Source organism: Gobius niger (genome assembly GCF_951799975.1).
Source record: "Gobius niger genome assembly, chromosome: 11".
Taxonomy (NCBI): domain Eukaryota; kingdom Metazoa; phylum Chordata; class Actinopteri; order Gobiiformes; family Gobiidae; genus Gobius; species Gobius niger.
In genome coordinates, this window is record NC_136862.1 from 20,317,685 (window position 1) to 20,336,130 (window position 18,446).

At 39.9% G+C, this 18,446-nt stretch overlaps 1 protein-coding gene across 1 annotated transcript in view; it reads right to left on the reverse strand.

Moving 5' to 3' along the window:
• LOC306970884 (FRAS1-related extracellular matrix protein 2-like) overlaps positions 1-18,446 on the reverse strand; it is a 101,519-nt gene that overhangs the window by 53,460 nt on the left and 29,613 nt on the right. The window contains exon 3 of the mRNA XM_079566946.1: positions 12,396-12,542. Within this exon, the coding sequence (XP_079423072.1) occupies positions 12,396-12,542 (147 nt within the window). The remainder of the gene's footprint in view (positions 1-12,395; positions 12,543-18,446) is intronic.

Consider the following 18,446-nt stretch of genomic DNA (forward strand, 5'->3'; position numbering starts at 1 on the left):
ACTTGCACCAGCACGTATTCAAGTTTACTGTTAACAATACAAGCAAATGTTCAGTGCTACTACAAACAAACGAATGATGAGAATGTACAGAATAAAGTTTTCTGCTGAAGTACAAGAAATACAGTAAAATTCTACATGAGTATGAGCACTTTTACTCCTGTGGCACAGTGGACAGCCACATCTATAGTGGATATCTATTTTATTTCAATTTATTTATTTGAACAGGGACAATGCACATTAATCAACATCTCTGTGACTGTGCCAGTTCCAGCTCCAAAGCTAGTTTTCAATCGAAGTCCCTGCGCAAGGTGTAGATTGCCAGCAGCAAACAATAACAACAACAATCTTGCAAAATGGTAAAACAATTCATTACTATGATCTCACACACAACCTATGGCAACATTCAGTATACGCACTACATGAAGCATCATTTACACCAATTACACACAGGCAGAATTACACTGGCAGCACGAAAGCAGCAAATAAAACACATTGATAGTGATGTACACAAGTTTAATTCTCAAGTAACCATGATTTTAGCATATTTAGGGATAATAATCCAGAGCTGGACTGCTCTCACTGAAAATGCCGACTGGCCGAAGGCACTTTTGCTGAGGGCGACTAACAGGTTATTTGAGAGAGCGGATCTAGTTTGTCTCCTGCTCAGATTGACTAAATTAGAAAGTGGTGGAGGGGCAAAACCACATAAACTATCTTGAAATTCTAGTTCAAGTTTCTATGTGTCTGAAATACTGCAGTGGTGATACAATGACGAAGAGGTTTCATGTCCAGGACTTTCAGTGGACATTAAAAGCCTTTTATAGTACAAACATTTCCTAAACCAACAACAACCCAGCTCATGAAATGCTTAAGAAATCTCCAAAGCCTTGAAAGTGCCCAAAATAAAGCAGAGCATATTGTTAATGCAGTCTGACACTGGTCCTTGCATGAATGAGATGTTTATATACATTTCTTGGCTCTTTATAGTGCACTGTCTTGACTGCAGGCTTAATACGCCGTATGTAGGCGGATGTTTAGACCATCCTTTCAGCTCAAACTCCATAGCGTCTTATATTCATGTAGGAGGAGTGTCTTCCCAGAGCCAATGTCCTCGACTTATTTTTTTTGCAAAAGCCACAAAAAGAAAGGAAAAAGCTAAGAACAAGTAATTGCTTCACAGATGGCCACTACCACACTGAGAGCTCTGCAGCAGTATTTCATCTGGATAGAAGAACCTCTAAATCAGACACTTCAGTCAGCAATCTCAACACACCACATAACTTCAACGGTTTCACTTTTTTTTTTGCTTGTGGGGAGGACTGCTTACATTACTACAAATCTACAAAAAAAAATCCTGCTTCAAGTCAATTTGGGAATGTCTTGGATATTTATTAACCCTCACTGCTAAAATAGGTCAAGTTCAGATCATTTTAACATGCAAATACCCCCGAAGGCTACAGTCAAATATATACATGGGCAATGACTAAGTGGCTGCACATCAGAGTACGTCCCCAGGGAGAGATTTGGTGGATGGTGTTAATGATGTACCAGGATTATAACATGCTCTGCACAACCACACACGCACATTACAGGGAAATAATAAAATGTACTTCATTTCTGTGCCCCTGTATCATTAAACTGAATATATTATGCAAAATCAAATTTTTGAACTTGCCACCATGTTCTAATGTGATATCGTCAGCAAAAACAAATAAAAATGTCAGAGATGAGAGTTTTTGTGTTAAAAGAAATTACATCTATGGCCTCTATTAATATCCTCTGTTCTCATTTACAGTCAATTAAAGCATCTCAAGTATGAATTGGCAGAATTGTGAAGAGGAATCTAAAGCACAATCTAAAGTATCCCATCAGCGTCCTTTGTATTTTTCTAAATGTGGTCCGATAGAGTCCAGGTAACAGGAAAGCATCGGGGATTTGGTGAAGAAAACAGTGTCGTTTGATCAATGGACACATTTCTCCTCAGATTTAAAGCCTATTACATTTACTTGATTTGTGTATTTTTGTTGGTTGTATTCAAAGACCTATTCTTAAACTGAGTAAAGTACATCAGCTCGGTGCTCAAGAAAACTTCCAACATCGGGGTTTAGTTTCCCTATCACTGAAAATCAAGGGACAATTCCACTAGAAGCAGCGGTTTACTGTAGTACAATTCCCAGGGACACATCTCCATGTTGAGCTAAAGTCATGATCAGGACGACCTAGTAGGAGGATTATAGCTATTGTGCATATTTAAAGGAACAGACCACCATTTTTACATACTGGGATTATGTTCTTACCTGAGCTTAGACGAGTTGATGCATAGACCAGACAGGTGTGTATCAACTTGTCTAAGCTCAGGTAAGAACATATGTCAGTATGGAAAAACGGTGGCCAATTCCTTTAAATGATTTTTCTTTGTCTGAATGAATTGGATTTACAGCATCTCCTGAAAAATCAAATCGCTCCGGAGAATAAGTCGCACCAGCCACCCTGGTGCACCGTTGACAAGCCTCTCCCGGCAGCGCAATGTTCAAGCTCTCATTTGCGAATTCGTTCCTCTAGCTGTAGCCATCAAGCTTTTAGCCCGTGAAAATAACAACCATGTGAAATTGAATAAAAATATATTTTGATATATACGTCACACCTGAGTATAAGCCGCACCCAGCCAAACTACGAAAAAAAAGTGTGACTTACAGTCCGGAAAATACGGTAGAAAGAAGTACATCCACTCAATGCTCCCGAAAAGTGCTAATCCTCCACCTATTCAAGTAGTTAGCTTCCACCAGTGAAAATTAATACACTGCTTACACTCTTCCCTGATGGCACGGGCAGATTCCAAGATGACAATGATCATTTCACACATGGATTGGCCACAACAAAGTCCTGATTTTAACACCACCTTGTGCTGGAGAAGGCTTGCGCAGTGGTCACACTCTCCCATCGTGAATACAAGATCTTGGTGAAAAACTAAGACCGGATATTTTGACAATGCAGATGCTTATTGAGACATACAGCTGTAATCAAAGCCAAAGATATTAGCGCATGTGACCTTTCTTTCTTTCTTCTTTCTTTGACCAAATTAATTAGATCTAACTCCTAACTAATCCAAATCGCACAAAGGTAAATCGTGTTTGTAATTCTCTCAAAAGGCTTCTGGTGTGGCGAGCTGGAACGTTCGAGGTACAAAGGTGGGATGAAAATGTTCATCTTGTCTCTCTATGGGGGTCCAACACTGATACTTATCCTCCTACAAAAACTCAAAAGCTGAAGGGGAAAGTACAGAAGTGAGCGGACAGGAAGAAATCCAAACCAAATAGAAAACTGCAAATAAGTATATGGTGAAACAGGGAAATGGTTAGAAATAGTAATTTCAAACAGGGTTTATGTCTGTTTGTCTAAGACTGAATGGTTGGAGTGAGTAAAAAGACAAAGATAAAACAAAGATAGTGGGCGGAGGAAGAGCCAGATACTACTTACTGTAACCTAAGGCTATAAGAGAAGGAAGCAAGGAGAGAGGAGGCGTCTTTGAACAGCGAGAAAAACAAAAACTTCAACTCACAATTATAAAGCTGTCTACCAGGAGGCTATATTTGCACCTGCATTTCTTTGTTTATGCCAGCATTGTTTCTGTGAAGAATAAATAGTAGAGATATGGATGAAATTGCTTAAGAACTGAACCTGTGCATTCACAATAATTTTTACATTTACCTTTAGGAATGTTTTTTTTGTTAGCCAGAGGTCCCAACAACTAATCACTCAAATGAAGGAATCAGTTACAACTCATTAACCCCCGCCTTAAATATTTTCTCCAGTTCAGTGTTACCCAAATCTAAAAGCTTCTCAACTGGAGTTTACACCTTATTTGAAAGCTAAGGTCTACAAAACAGATTTAAGATTTTTCCCTGCGTTGTCGTCACTTTTTCATCGAACTTTGGGGGCTTTCCATCACTTTTTGTGGTCTTTTTTGTTGTCTGTTTTGTTGAGTTGTTGTCGCTTTTTGTTGATTTTTCATCACTTTTTTGTCACCTTTTTTATACTTTTTTGTTGCCTCCTCAATCAGTCAATGGTTTTGTATAGCCCAATGTCACAACAAGAGTTGCCTCACAGGGCTGCACCAAACATTAAAGCAGAACTAAGTAACTCAGGCCCCTAGAGGCCATAAGCGCCAATGCAGGTGTCGTAGCATGTTACGTTTTTTTACTCATTAATTGTCCATGAGAGTAAAGTCCTACGCTGACAGAAAAGACATACAATTACACAATGGAGATCATTTTTTTCACACAAACTTGGTTGTAAATACTGTTTAAGTGACGCTAGCCCGCAGTTAGCTTTCCCCGTTCTTCTTCATGATCCCATTGGGGCCTGGCCAAAGACACCAGGGGGAGATGAAAGACCCCCCGATCATCCCATCAACACTTGTATTACCCCCAGAGGGACTACGGAAAGGATTTATTAAGGTAAACCAGTTGCTTAGTACAATAACACTAAACAGTAAATACAACAATGTAAAGTTCAGGCAAATGAAGTATCCCGGCAAACATCTCGTCCTCATATACAACTTCTTTTTGTCACAATTTTGATGCTTTTTTCAAGAAGCTTTTAGATTTGGGTAAAATTGAATTGGGGAAAATGTGCCCAGTTAAGGGACATAAAGATGAGTCACACTTTGTTTTCTGACGATGATGGTAGTGTGAGTGTGTGAGACCATCTTTACGTCACTGTGCTGTATTTTGAATAATGAGCAAAAAATGAAAGTAACTGAAATTAGCACAAAATGTAAAGTTTAACTGGGGCGGATGGCTTAATACTAAACTGTAATAATAAACGTACTGCTGTTTTCATCCATGCTGCACATAATTCTCAGTTCAATTTTGTCCCGTGAGTATAACTTTATCTACTGTGAAACAACAAACATGTCCCAATTAACAGTTCAGCAGAGACAATGAATAAATCTATTGTTTTTATTGTGTACAGGATTATACTGGTTTTGAACTCCAGGAGGTTAGTGATTTGACACGTTCAGTGGGACGGTGTAACATGCGGCAATAGTGACAGATGACAGAACTCAATTAAAATAGAGCAGAGACTGAGACAGAAGCCAGACAGCCATGAAGCGTCTTGGAAGAATTTGAGTTTGTGTGTACTTGCAGTAAAAGGAGCATGAAAAGTACAAGCACAGGTCTAATCCCATCTTTTTCCTGCGGTCTGATCAGTGCTAAGCGACACCGGGGCATCTTTGAACCTTGATCCTATCTCCGCAGTGCCCTTTCCCTGATCCTCTTGAGCGGGACGTCCTGTGGAGAGACTGTGGATGTGATACACTGCATCTCTGCGCTCGCGGGGCACAACACGCCTTTTATCGACCAATCTAGCAACAAAAGCCAACGACAATTGACATCCTCTTTGATACCTGCTCCTAGTGCGAAGTGCGATCAATTTTCATTTTTTTTTTGCTCTTTCTTTTTCAGACTATCTTTCAACGTAACTCTCGGATAGTGCTTGATCTACTAATATAAATTACTTAAGTTTCAGATTCAGCAAAAATGTGTCCCAGAAGGGTAACTACACTCGCTAAGGTTTGAATCATAGGTCATAATAAAATCAATAAAATGTAGAAGAAAAAAGATAGTACAATAATAATATCATTACACTGCACCCACACATGTATTTTTCCAGTATCAACTCTTTAACACCCATATGTGCACAGTGCGTTATTCTTGGTACACTGTCAGATAAGTCAATAATAGCAGTTGATTTTTTTTTAGTTCAGCTTCTCCTTAGTTGAAATTATGCTGCAATTGTCACGTTGGACCAGGATGCTCACACAGTATAAATGCATTGCTAAGTAACAAACACCCACAATGTTAAAAGTCGGCTGCATAGAAAATAAAAGTTGATCAAATCAGCCTCACACATCAGACGACATCAAGTTTTATACCCATTATGTATTTTTTGACTCAAATACTTATTATACATATTAAGGGATTGTGCTTGCGGCATGAAAAAATATGAAATTGTGTATCTTGTAACATATCTTCAGGTCCATTGCTTTCATTATTTTTCATACAGTTGTGCTCAAAAGTTTACATACCCTGGCAAGATTATATATGGTATGGTGCACGTTTCATCATAGGCATTGTTAAAAGTGCACCATACCTATGTGAAATATGGAGGTGGTCGCTGATGCCACTGGCTCCAACAGAATAAAATGAAGGTCCCGTTAGAGAACCATCTCAGGCTTCTGACCTCAATATCATTGAACCACTGTGGGGAGAGCTCAAACGCGCTGTTCATGCGAGACAGACCAGGAACTCACAGGAACTGCAGGCTTTTTGCCAAGAAGAATGGGCCGCTTTACCATCAGAAAAAATAAAGAACCTGTCATTGATGTTAAAAGAAGTTTTTACACACTGAGATATGTTCTTACCTGAGCTTAGATGAGTTGATGCGTACCTGTCTGGTATTTGTGTGTGCGCTCAGTCGCAAAACAAGACCAAAGATGCTGGCGTTTAGCCTCTCCTCCTCTTCTCTATTCACCTTATTCCGCCCCTCCCACTTTCGACACTTTTTCCTTTGTCTCGGCACTTCTGTTGTCCTGACACTTCCGGTCGAGCGCCATGCCGTTAATTTCAGCGGCGAACGAGGGAAAATATTCTCCGCTCAAATCTGATGTTTAGTCGATTGATTTGTGTAAAATGTCCAACGTTCATTTGCAGCAACAAGCCAACACTGCAACGTTTCTCAGCGCGGCCGAATAACGGCTTTGTTTTCGTGTAGTAACTGATTTTATGTGGACTTCTCCAGTCCCATGTTAACAGATAGGAGAAAAGGGGCGGGCACAATTCATGGCGGCGCCCACGCAAACTTCCAGGATAAGGTGAATACACCCACACGGGGGTGAAGTTAGAAGCGACCAAGCCCTTCCCATATTTAGATACGGTTATGTGAGTAGTCACACGATCCAAATAAAATTCTACATTACTGCGCATTAATGTCGGAGTGCTCCTAAGGAATTATTACGCCTTACAATATAGTACCCCTTTTAATCCGCTTAGAAAATCGACATGTTTATTTTTGTGTGACTTGGATTGTGTAACTACTCACGTAAACATATTTAAATAGGGTGAATGTGGAAGAGTTTGGTCGCTTCTAACTTCACCCTTGCGTGGGTCCAAAGAGGAGGACATCTGCTGTGTTAATGCGTGACTGAGCGCATGCGTAAAGACCAGACAGGTACGCATGAACTCGTCTAAGCTCAGGTGAATACATATCTTCTTATTTAAAAACGGTGTCCTATTCCTGTGGTATGTAAACTTTTGATCAGGGTCATTTTGGTACTTTCTTTTTTCATTATGATTCAAAAAGAAAAAAAGAGCTCAGTTGTTTGGCTTCACACAACCACTAACGATGATTGAAAAAAAAAAAAAAAACGTTCAAAATTCTTCCAGGGTATGTAAACTTTGGAGCAGTACTGTGCACTTGCTTGCACTAATGAAGTATCTGTACAATGACAAGTGAAAGCGTTGGTGAAAAACAAGTTGTCACATATTACACACTGTTCAACACCGTCACACCGCATGTGAGAAAAGCCATCACACCTTTTGACATTACACATACACGTTTACATACTTACTGTTCTATAATGTGGAAAATCAAACTGAGCATTCAAAATCGTCTTGAAGCCATTTCTAATGCCTCTAATATGGTGATAATAGTGTGCCTCTTTCCTGCCATTGTACACAATATAGAAACAACAAGCGACTCATGTTACAATGAATCGCAGTCAGTTAATGGTTGAAGACTTAATAGCTATCTGTCAGTCCTAATGCCTCTAAGTGAAGCAGCTCCCTGTTTTAATTGACTGAAAATTGTGCAAAGTGCATAGGGAAAATGCAATTATTCAAAGCTAAATGTGGACAATTTAATAAGATGTTTTCTTTGGTACGATACAAATGATAGTTTTAATATTGTCTGGTTTATTATCCATCAAAACAGCTTTGACTATATATGGGAACTTTGTTAGGACTATAGAGGTTTCATTGATTTCTGAGCTGCCCCAGTTTTTGGCCACCTTCTCCATATCGCCACTATTACGGACCAATTCGCTGCAGTCCCCAGTTCAGCAGCGCAGTAAATTGAAATCTATAAAACTTATCAGACTGTGATCACTTTCACATGTTCAACCAGCATACATCTAACCCGATCTACACTATACTGTCTGCAGCCTCAATGAACACAATAGCTCAGAGTAGATATAGACTTTTGGAAACGCTGATCAGTGATGGCCCTAGATTAAGCTTTGAGTGAGGATGTAGATCTGTAGCTCAAATTCATTTTAGTAATATGTGCTCTCCGAGTCCTTGATAATCCTACTTTTGATCGTGAAGTGAGTGATGGTGTGATACTGCATACCTGCCTCTGGAACGCCCACGGCTTTTATTATGGAATATTTGGTAGTAGGTGTAGTGAAATTAACGGTACACCCAAGTGTTTTGCAAATGCACAGTATTTCATCTCTGCTTCTGCACGGTGGCACAGCGGTTAGGGCTCGTGCTTCACTGCTAGAAGGACTTTCTGTGTGGAGTTTGCATGTTCTCCCCGTGCCTGCATTAGATTCCTCTGGGAACTCCGGTTTCCCCTACCACTAAAAACATGCACAATAGGCCAGAATGAATGGAGTGAGTGAGTGAGTGAGTGAGTGAGTGAGTGAGTGAGTGAGTGAGTGAGTGAGTGAGTGAGTGAGTGAGTGAGTGAGTGAGTGAGTGAGTGAGTGAGTGAGTGAGTGAGTGGCGGTCAGAGGGGCTGATAGCACAGACTGGCAGCCTCGCTTACGTCAGTCTGCCCCCGAGTATGTGCCCAATGCATAATGACTCAGTGTAGCACTTTGAGAAACTTGGCAACACAGGCTTGTGAAGAGCAATACAAGTGTAAGCCATTATTAATATTATCATTATCATCATCATTATTATTACTATTATTAATATTATTATCATCATCATCATCAGTAAGTAAGTGCTTTATTTGTCATTGAACAATTGTACAACAAAATTGTGTTCAGGTTTCAGGTTAGTCCTGAGCCGCTGCGACTGAGCGAGTCGCCACTGTGGGCCATCCTGACCAGCATGCTTTTGGAGGGAGGAGAAACCGGAGTACAGCCTTCAGCGCTCCTCTTGGTGCCTCTTCAGTGTTTCAGAAGAAGAAATGTGAAGGTCTCTAATTTCATAAGCTTGCTGTTTATTTTTAAAAACAGTTTCCTTCACGGCCATTATGGACTCTCTGCAGTAAAAAAAAAAATCCACCAAACCTCACAAAAACACAGCGAAGATGTACAAAAGTATCCAGTAAAACAATGTGGAGCACAGAAACTAAAAATGTAGTTTGCAGTTGTATGTCAGGAGTCACGGTAGTGCAGCACTTAGCGCCTCACAGAAACAAGGTCTTTAGTCTGACTCTATATCTCCACTGTATCCATAAAAGAAGCATTACCTGACATGATCAGTCCTCCTTACATCTACAGCATCTGTGTGTTCAGAGCATTTAGACTTTTTGTGCGTTATTTCTCCACACTACCCATGAGGCTTTGCCACATACACAAGCCCACAGTGAGCACAATGTCTATGTTTACACCTGACTCAGCGATTAGAGAGGATCTGAATGGGAGAAGCAACACTAGAGGTTGAAAAGCTGCTTATACTCGCCTTAGCATCTCCCAGGGACTTATCTGGAGCATAGCAAAGTGCAAGGCTAAGCGCCGCATTCAGGGACATTATGATCATCTTTACTTCAACCTTGGTGGATTCTCTTGTCCAAGCAAAAAAAAAAAACATGCTGTGGTGCCACTTCTAAAGGCTGTTGTATTGGCCTTATGTGATGGGCAAAGGCTTATTAAGGTTTCACATATCGATTCTTGTCAAGCTGGCTGGATCCTCCGCTCAGGCCAGCTCTGAGCCAGCGGGCGTGTTGATTGGTCTGTATGTCTCGTACACTGACGGTTACTGCAGCATGACATGGAGCTGCTTTTTAAAACTTTGATTCTGTGATGTGGAGTTGTAGAGATGAGAGAGGAGAAGGTGCAGAGAGAACGATGAAGCATCTCTTTAAAAGTATCTATAGGTGCTGCAAAGTTTGGAACAATGCATTGCAGTTTTTCTGATTGGCATTGCAATTAATTCATGTTTTAAAGGAACAGGCCACCATTTTTACACACTGAGACGTGTTCTTACCTGAGCTGAGACGAGCTGATGCGTAACTGTCTGGTCTTTGTGCGTGCGCTCAGTCATGCAAATGTTAGCATTTAGCCTCTCCCAGCATAGCTATATTATATTAACAACAATTAATAATATTATACTATTATATAGAAGCTACCAAGCTGTTCCACGTTTTCCCTATTTAAATAGAGTTACTAAACTTGGATTGTGTAAACGCTCACTTATTGTATTGTATTTAAATAGGGAAAATTGGAACAGCTTGGTCGCTTCTAACTTCACCCCAGTTTGGAGCTATAGCTATGCTGGGTGAGGCTAAATGCTAACAACATTTGCGTGACTGAGCGCACTCACAAAGACCAGACAGTTACGCATTAACTCGTCTTAGCACAGGTAAGAACATATCTCAGTATGTAAAAACGGTGGCCTGTTCCTTCAAAATGTTAAAGTACTACAAGAATCAACAACATTTCAGGACATGTTTTTAGAGCTAAACTACAAAGTTAGCTGGTTCCATACATGATAAATACCGTTTTGGTTGGCTGGCTACAATACCTAGTTAAACAATAAAAAAAAAGAAAATCAGCATTTGTGGTTTTGAGTCATAGTGAGGATTTTATACTTGCTGCCCAACAAATGCAAACAAGTTAGCAAATGCAAGATCAAATCAGTACATATTGTAATTGAGAAGTATTGATATACATTTCTCTTAGTCGTGTATAGGAAGCATTCATCAACAATGCCTTAGGGTATCCCAAGGATACATGGGGTGTTCATCCAGTGGACAACTATGTCTAATCAATACTGAATGCAGTCCACTGCAACTGGCTTTTGTGACCCCGGAGTGGAAAAGCAAAAAGAAATGATCTGGAGTTTGTTCATTGTTTACAGAGATTGAATTGCAGACCTTGGGATCATTTACCAAGTGTTTGCTCATGTACAAAATGAATAGCATTCCTTTTTTTTCCACACAGCAGTCTATGGTTTATAAATCAGATGTGTGGCTCCAATGCTGTATTGTACACAGTTTCAAAAGGTAAATTAGGTGCAGCATGCCCACAAATGCTATTTTCCAGCTTGCACTTAATATTAGGCACATGTACATAAAAAGTCCTCCTTACCTTGAGGCTTATTATTGTCTCTTCTTTATTTTCTGTATTTGTGTAAAATTAGCTAACGCATAGGCAAGCTCATTAGTTGTCATTACAATGTTTTGTTTTTGCAGAGCTGATGAAACGTTTCATATTTTTTAAACAAAATAGGGTCACGTTTTACCACACATTATGTAATTCAATCACAGTTTTTCAGTTGCCCTTTTTTTTTAACATTAAGGTCATATTTGTTTGAACGGCATGTTAAGACTGTTGACTTTGTTTGTCCATTTGTAGATGAAGAGGTACTGACCTTGCAACTTCCTCATCAGCCCCCTCATACTCTCCATAAAAAAACCTTTTACAAAATCTCTCAAGATGCCCAAGGCCGAACAGTACAACTTAAGGAGAAATCAATTTACAATGTGGTGTAGCTGCGACGGTCAGAGACAATGGAGGGCTTTTGTGTTTGAAACCCGATGGCTATAACTTGTAGGCTATTTCCAAATGTTTATGTACCGCGTGTGCTCTTGAAGAAATAAAGGGAAAACAGAGAAATTAACTTTCGCTGGAATACACTGAAAACAGGACGGATAGAGAGGCTGGAGGACAGCAACGTCGACATAAAGGCACAAAGACGCATTTTCGCTCACTATTTCAAAACTTCGCTTCACGAACAGAACTCAGACAGACTGCGTATTGATCCGGTCAAGGATACAAAACATCCGCTGAATAGTTCAATAGAATGGTTTACATGACAGTGGGCGTGAAGTTTAATTTTGAAAGCATTTTAGTTGGGCATCAAATTGAACTAAACTCTATGAAAAATGTGTCCTTGCTTTTCTCCATAAATACTGTGCAAGTTATTCAAAGATGCCAAAATGCATAACAGCTAAACATGCCAGGATTTTATAGACGGTGCCCGATTTCCCTTCATGTTGCTTGTTTTTGTTTTTGTTACGTTTGTTTCTATTCTATTCTACTTGAGTAAACCCATTTCAACATAACATCACTCATACTTGCGTAACTACTTTGGCCACTCAGTCCACTTGTGCTAATAGCGACCTTTCACAATCTTGCCGCCATACTGTTGACTTACCAATGAATGAGGTCTCTCCCAGGTACCCCCTTCGTCGGAGCGCCACCTCCAGGTACTTGTCCTCCTCGTCCACCACGTAGTACTCCTTCTCCAGAGAGATCCAGGCCCAGTCCAGCCGGAACTGCTGCCCCTTCAGCTTGTTTCTGCCTGCACAAAACACACTGTATATCAGCGAATTTAGGCTTTAATATTACAGTGAATTGAATACTGCTTGCAAGCTGCAACTGCATACTTCCCAATCTGCCTTTCTTTCTTTCTTTCCTTCATTTGTGAGATTAAAAACTGAATCTGCTGTGACCCTCGAGAGTAATTAGTCCAACAGTGTAAATCGATTTTAATTAAATCAAACAAATCTGCTGTTTTTCCACTTGTTTGGTCAAAAACAGAATCTCATCTCGAACTTTAAAGAGGTGTTGTTGGCACAGGAGCCAGTAGCAATAACATAATATGAATCTGGGAGTTATCAATAAGGCTTATCTTTTATTCAGCAAACACTATGACAGATGGTCAACCATCGCATACTGTTGACAAAGCTTTCTCAATTTAACTTTTCAGTTAATGCCATGCAATGGTTTCAGTCATACTTATCAAATAGATCTCAGTGTGTCACTATAAACGGAGAAAAATCCCAATGCCTCAGCAGCGATGTGGGAGTTCCACAGGGCTCGGCAGTTGGGCCTTTGTCCCACGTTAAACGTGATAATATACGCATACGATGCTGTCTGGGGCTGTTGCTGCAAAACTTACCGCTGGGCTTAGCAAAGTGCATGATTGGCTTAAACAAAACTGCCTCTTGCTCAACCCAAAAAAGACTGTGTGCATAACCTTTAGCAAAAAAAAAATAATTAAAAAGAGAATCTGTGACACCAGCACGAGATCCACAACGAGGGGGGATTGTGAGGTCCAGCTCAGGAAAAGCACCTTTGCACAAAACGTTCTCTCTGTCAAGGGTTGCACAAGCTGGAATGCACTGCCCATAGCAGTCAGGGACAGCGCCACCTTTGTTTCATTTAAGAAACAACCTACTGGATACTTGGTAACCAGAGTTGTAATCACTAGGACTTCTGTTAGACACCTTAAAAGTGCAGCATCCTGTACTATGTTAGAACAAAGCAGCATTTACCTCATTGAACTCAGCACTTTAGTGTAGTGTGACTTGTACGTTTCGTTTTGTCCTTTGTGACATGTATGTTTCATCTATGTAATGTATTTCTTGTGACATGTACCGTTTGTCTCTCTGTGTACCACCCCTATCCCATGGGACTATGGATGGAAACTAGCCTTGAGCTAAATCCAAGTGTATATACATTAATACATGCTGTCTCATTCAAAAAAATAAATAAATAAACAATAGTGTTTATTTTAGCAACAACTAACAATTATCAGTGTAATCTTAGTCCTGGCTCAGTCCTGATGTAGTTCAAAGCAGATCTTAGAACTGTCACTATTTGTAAAGAATGGATGTTTTTTGTGCTTTTAAATTATCCACCGACTGTACATAAAAAAATCAACAAGTTCTGGCCTTATGAATGAAAAAAAAAAAAGGTTTTGTTCTGCACAAACAGAGCTTAACAAAGTGGGAGAATCACTTAAGTGCAAAATATAGTGTTTATGTTGGCACAAGGGTAAACAGCACAGGTAGAGGACTGTGCAGGAAATCGCATTAGCTCCAGTAAATATGGTTTCAGAGCTGTTTGTTGTTTAAGATATGGATGCCTGCAGTGCTGCGCCTGGTAAAAGCAGCAGCCTTCATAAGCACTTCACCTCTGGCAGCTCCAGGTCACCTCTATAGACAGAGGAGGGAAAGAAGGCCAGGAGTTCAAGCAGAGGAGCATTTACTCTCTGAAGTGTGGCTCCTATATAAGGTCAAATAGGTTCAGGTTCAGTGACGTCATCGAGGTGTTATTAAAGACTAAGCATGAAGAGGCAATAGTGAAATATATATAATTACATCTAATCATAATTACAGTAAAAATGAAATGCACATTGGGGTCATTTACCAAGGGTTTCTTCATGTCTCACATATCAGATTTGTGGGACTGACATACACATGTAATATACAAAGATCCCGCTCCAGTAATAACAGAAATATATATTTTTTAAAAACTTCTCTTAGACGTTTAATGCTCCCTGCATTCGTACCCATATCTACTTTTTTAAGTTCACTGGCACTTACTTCTCTGGTTAAAAATGCCACCGTTACGGAGGTTGATTCTAAAAATAACTTGTCCATGCAAACTCTGACCTTTCTGGCTCCTCACATTTGTTATCATCACATAATGTCACACACTGGTTACTTTCCTCCTACTGCCGTTTCATGGGTCCCAAATTTCCAAATGTCAAGAAATCACCTTCCACTTTTGCTTTCACAGTTGCACATCCACCACTTCTACACTCTGAATGCTCTGTTTGAACCATGTTTGTGGATGTACCACTGAAACACCACAGGGTGAAAAGTTCAGGTCGAGGTTGGACCTTGGGGAGAAAAACAGCCAATGTAATTTCATGATACAACAATTTATTTTCACCGCACACTCTTTCACACCTTGCCAGGTTTGCACTTTGCTATGTCCACATTCTGTTTCCCCACAGCAAATTTTAAGTATTGAAGTACAATACAACTAGTCTTAAAGGGGATAAATCATGCATATATGAGGCTCTTTGGGTAACTCGGCATTGATAGTTTACATTGAAATACTGAAGTAATATTGTAAAGAAGAGACAGCAATGAGTGAGAGACTTTCCTAGGGGGTGTCTTGTCCAAGGACACAGAGACAGTGTGCACTGTCTGCTGGGACTGAACTGCCAACCTTTGATTCACCCTGATCTTCTTCCCTTCAAGATAATATAAAAAATAACGAGCTTTCAGAAAAACTTAGGAAAAGAGTCTGTGAGGCTAATCAAATACAACAAAATGATTTGTCAACTTTCTTTCTGTAACTTTGGCAATTGCACTTGACCTTGTCAATCGGACCACCTAAGAATGCGTTCAGTTGAAATAACTTAGCCATTCCTACTCATGTAGGATAAGATGATACTAAATGTTTCTATGGAAGGTCATTCAATATATACACTCATCCGTTGATTTTGCTAATTAAGAACTTTGAGCAAATGGACCTTGACTTTTATAGGAAGCCCTCCTCCTCGCTCCTCTCTCTATGCCCACATCTTTGTGTATGTGTATGTGTAGCTGTGCAGTTTGTTTGCGAGAGTTGGTCCTTATGTCTGACCTCCCACTGCACACAGGATGGAGGAGACTGTGCTAGACAATAGGGATCCGAGTCCGTGGGCTGGAGACTGTCTCATCGCTGTGCTATCTCATATGGGGATAAAAGACCTCTCGTGTGCTGACCATACAGAAAAGCAGCTTTGAAATCATCCTCAATAGAGCAAAAATCACTTTCAAAGGCTTCACAGACAAAAAACTCAGCACAGGGATTTTTTTTTTAACCAATTAAGGATCATAGTTTCAGAATAAAGTACATTTCAAGGATCAATGTGGTGGGCGTAATACTCAGAGAAAACTTTGAAGCAGGAGTTTTGTGGCTCCGTGTGAAGTGGCTTTAGTTGGAGAATGCCCACTGACAGCTGTCCAGCCAAAAGACTCAAGCATCTCCTTGGTCTGGGTGGAATGTGGGGGTAAATGGTCAAAGTAAATGAAGATCTCTCACAAAAGAAAAAGCTTGGAGATTGTGTCAATGAATTAAATGGACAACTTATGTCTGTGCTCTGACTGGCAGCTGTCCAGTACAACAAGTATTGTTACTATAGTAACCATTACTACAGCTATACTATTATTAAAACCAAAGACTTTCCCCTCGCAGCAAGAAGGTCACAGGTTCAATTCCCAGACTGTGTGCTCCCGTTTTCTCCATCCACCTTTAACGTTCATCCAGCTATTCCTATCCTCTTTTATATACCGTATTTTCCGGGCTATAAGTCGCACCAGCCAAAAAATGCATAATGAAGTAAAAAACATATATAGGTCGCACCAGCCATGGCAACTACCTGGGTATGGAGGCGTAACGTCACTGTTGAAGAGCCTCTCCCGGCATCACTTTGTTCAAGCTCTGATTTGCGAACTCGTTCCTCTAGCTGTGGCCAAGAGCGCCCTCTAGCCATCCGTGTGTGAAAATAACGTAAAATTATGTATTTTGACATATAAGTCGCACCCCAAACCAAACTATGAAAAAAAATGTGCGATAGCTATTAAATTATACATTATATCTTTAATATAACTATTTGTATTACTATATAAATGTTTGTAATTAATTTTCATTTTCTCCATTTACTGTACATAATTTACACATGTTGTATTTCTGGTCCTCAATATTAGTTCAATGTTCTTATGCAATGTAATTCAACCTTTGAAAATATTCTTTTCCAGGGAGTACTGCAGTTTGTGAAATCTATATTTCTTTGCGAGGTCTTTCTTTAGCTTTTCTAAAGGGCATGGATCTAAAGCAGGCCATAAAACACACACAGTCTCTGAGCCTCTGAGCTCCAATTGTTTTAAACTGACAGCCTCCAGAGGTGCATGCGCCTCCGACCAATCCACTCTCAGCCCACATCTTTCCACTTCCTCTAAAAATAATAGATGCTCAACACAGGGCCAGATTATTGCTTTTCTAATGCTATGTGAATACTGCATGAAAAATAAAGGCTGTGGACAAGTAGAGGCTGTGGTGGAAAGTGACACACACCTAAAAAAATAAAATAAAAAATATATAGTTTTTCTGACTTTTTCACTAACGTGTAAAAGCCAGCATTAGTATTTTCTCCTTCACTACATTTTTAAAAGGATTAAAAGTTTTTTTTAGTAGACAAACAAAGTAAAAACAACCTTAACCTGGGAAATACATTTGGCTTTAGACCGACACCGACCAGATTGTTTTTAAGCAAATGGATTTTCTCCACGTTTCCAGAATATGCCAAAGGTATTTCCAAAAGCTGCTTGTTTCTCGACAAAACAAACACAATGAGCCAACAGCAAAACAACGTGTCTATCTAATTATTATGCCACAGTGCCAACAGCAGGATTGGCACATCACACAAACGCAAATGGTCAAGAGTAAAATATAGAGGGGATTGTGCACCATGCAAAAGTCAGTTTGCTGAAAAGTGATAATAAAAAAGGAGAAAATATATCGACGGCAGAAGGGATTTAGTCGATGCTGTGGTTATTTGATCATGGCTAAATTGATTGGGTTCAGATTTAAGGATAATCTATAGTTCAGGAGTAAATACTTTTTCTTTGGTCTACTTTAGTGACGGCTGTGATTAAATTACTCAATTATCTATTTAAATGAGAGAAGTAAATGTGTTATATTGAGTCTCACAAAGGACCCAATTCAGATGTCAGTAACAGGAGTGACGTTAGAAGCGACCAAGCTCTTCCACTTGTCCCCAATTTAGTTATGTGAAGACTAGACTTAGATCGTGTAACTCTTCATGTAACCGTATTTAAATTGGGAAAACGTGGAAGAGCTTGGTTGCTTCTAACTTCACCTCCGTTTGGCCCCATAGAGGAGAGGAGGAGAGGCTACATGCAAACAATACGCATCAACTCATCTAAGTTCAAGTAAGAACATGTATCTCAGTATGGAAAAACGGTGGCCTGTTCCTTAAAAATATGTATTTAAATTATATGAATGGTAAATGCTCACAACTTTGTGACGTGTCAGCTGATTTGAACAGTTTCTGGCTCTGTCTTCCTGCTTGTAGTTGCAGTCCGACTTCGTCAGAACTGTGTGTGCTTTTTATTTTCACATAATCGTTTGATTATGTGAATTGTGTCTGATACTGGATGGGAACTGGGTGGGAATCTCTGGTACTGCTCTAAACTGGTTCAAGTCCTATCTCGAGGACAGGACGTACTTTGTTGAAAATGGCAACTGTGTCTCAGACAAAATTGCCATGACCTGTGGAGTACCCCAGGGATCAATCTTGGGACCCCTTTTATTCAACTTGTACATGCTTCCATTGGGTTAGCTAATAAATAGCAACAATGTGCCATACCATAACTACGCAGTGTCACTGATGGCAGGTGAA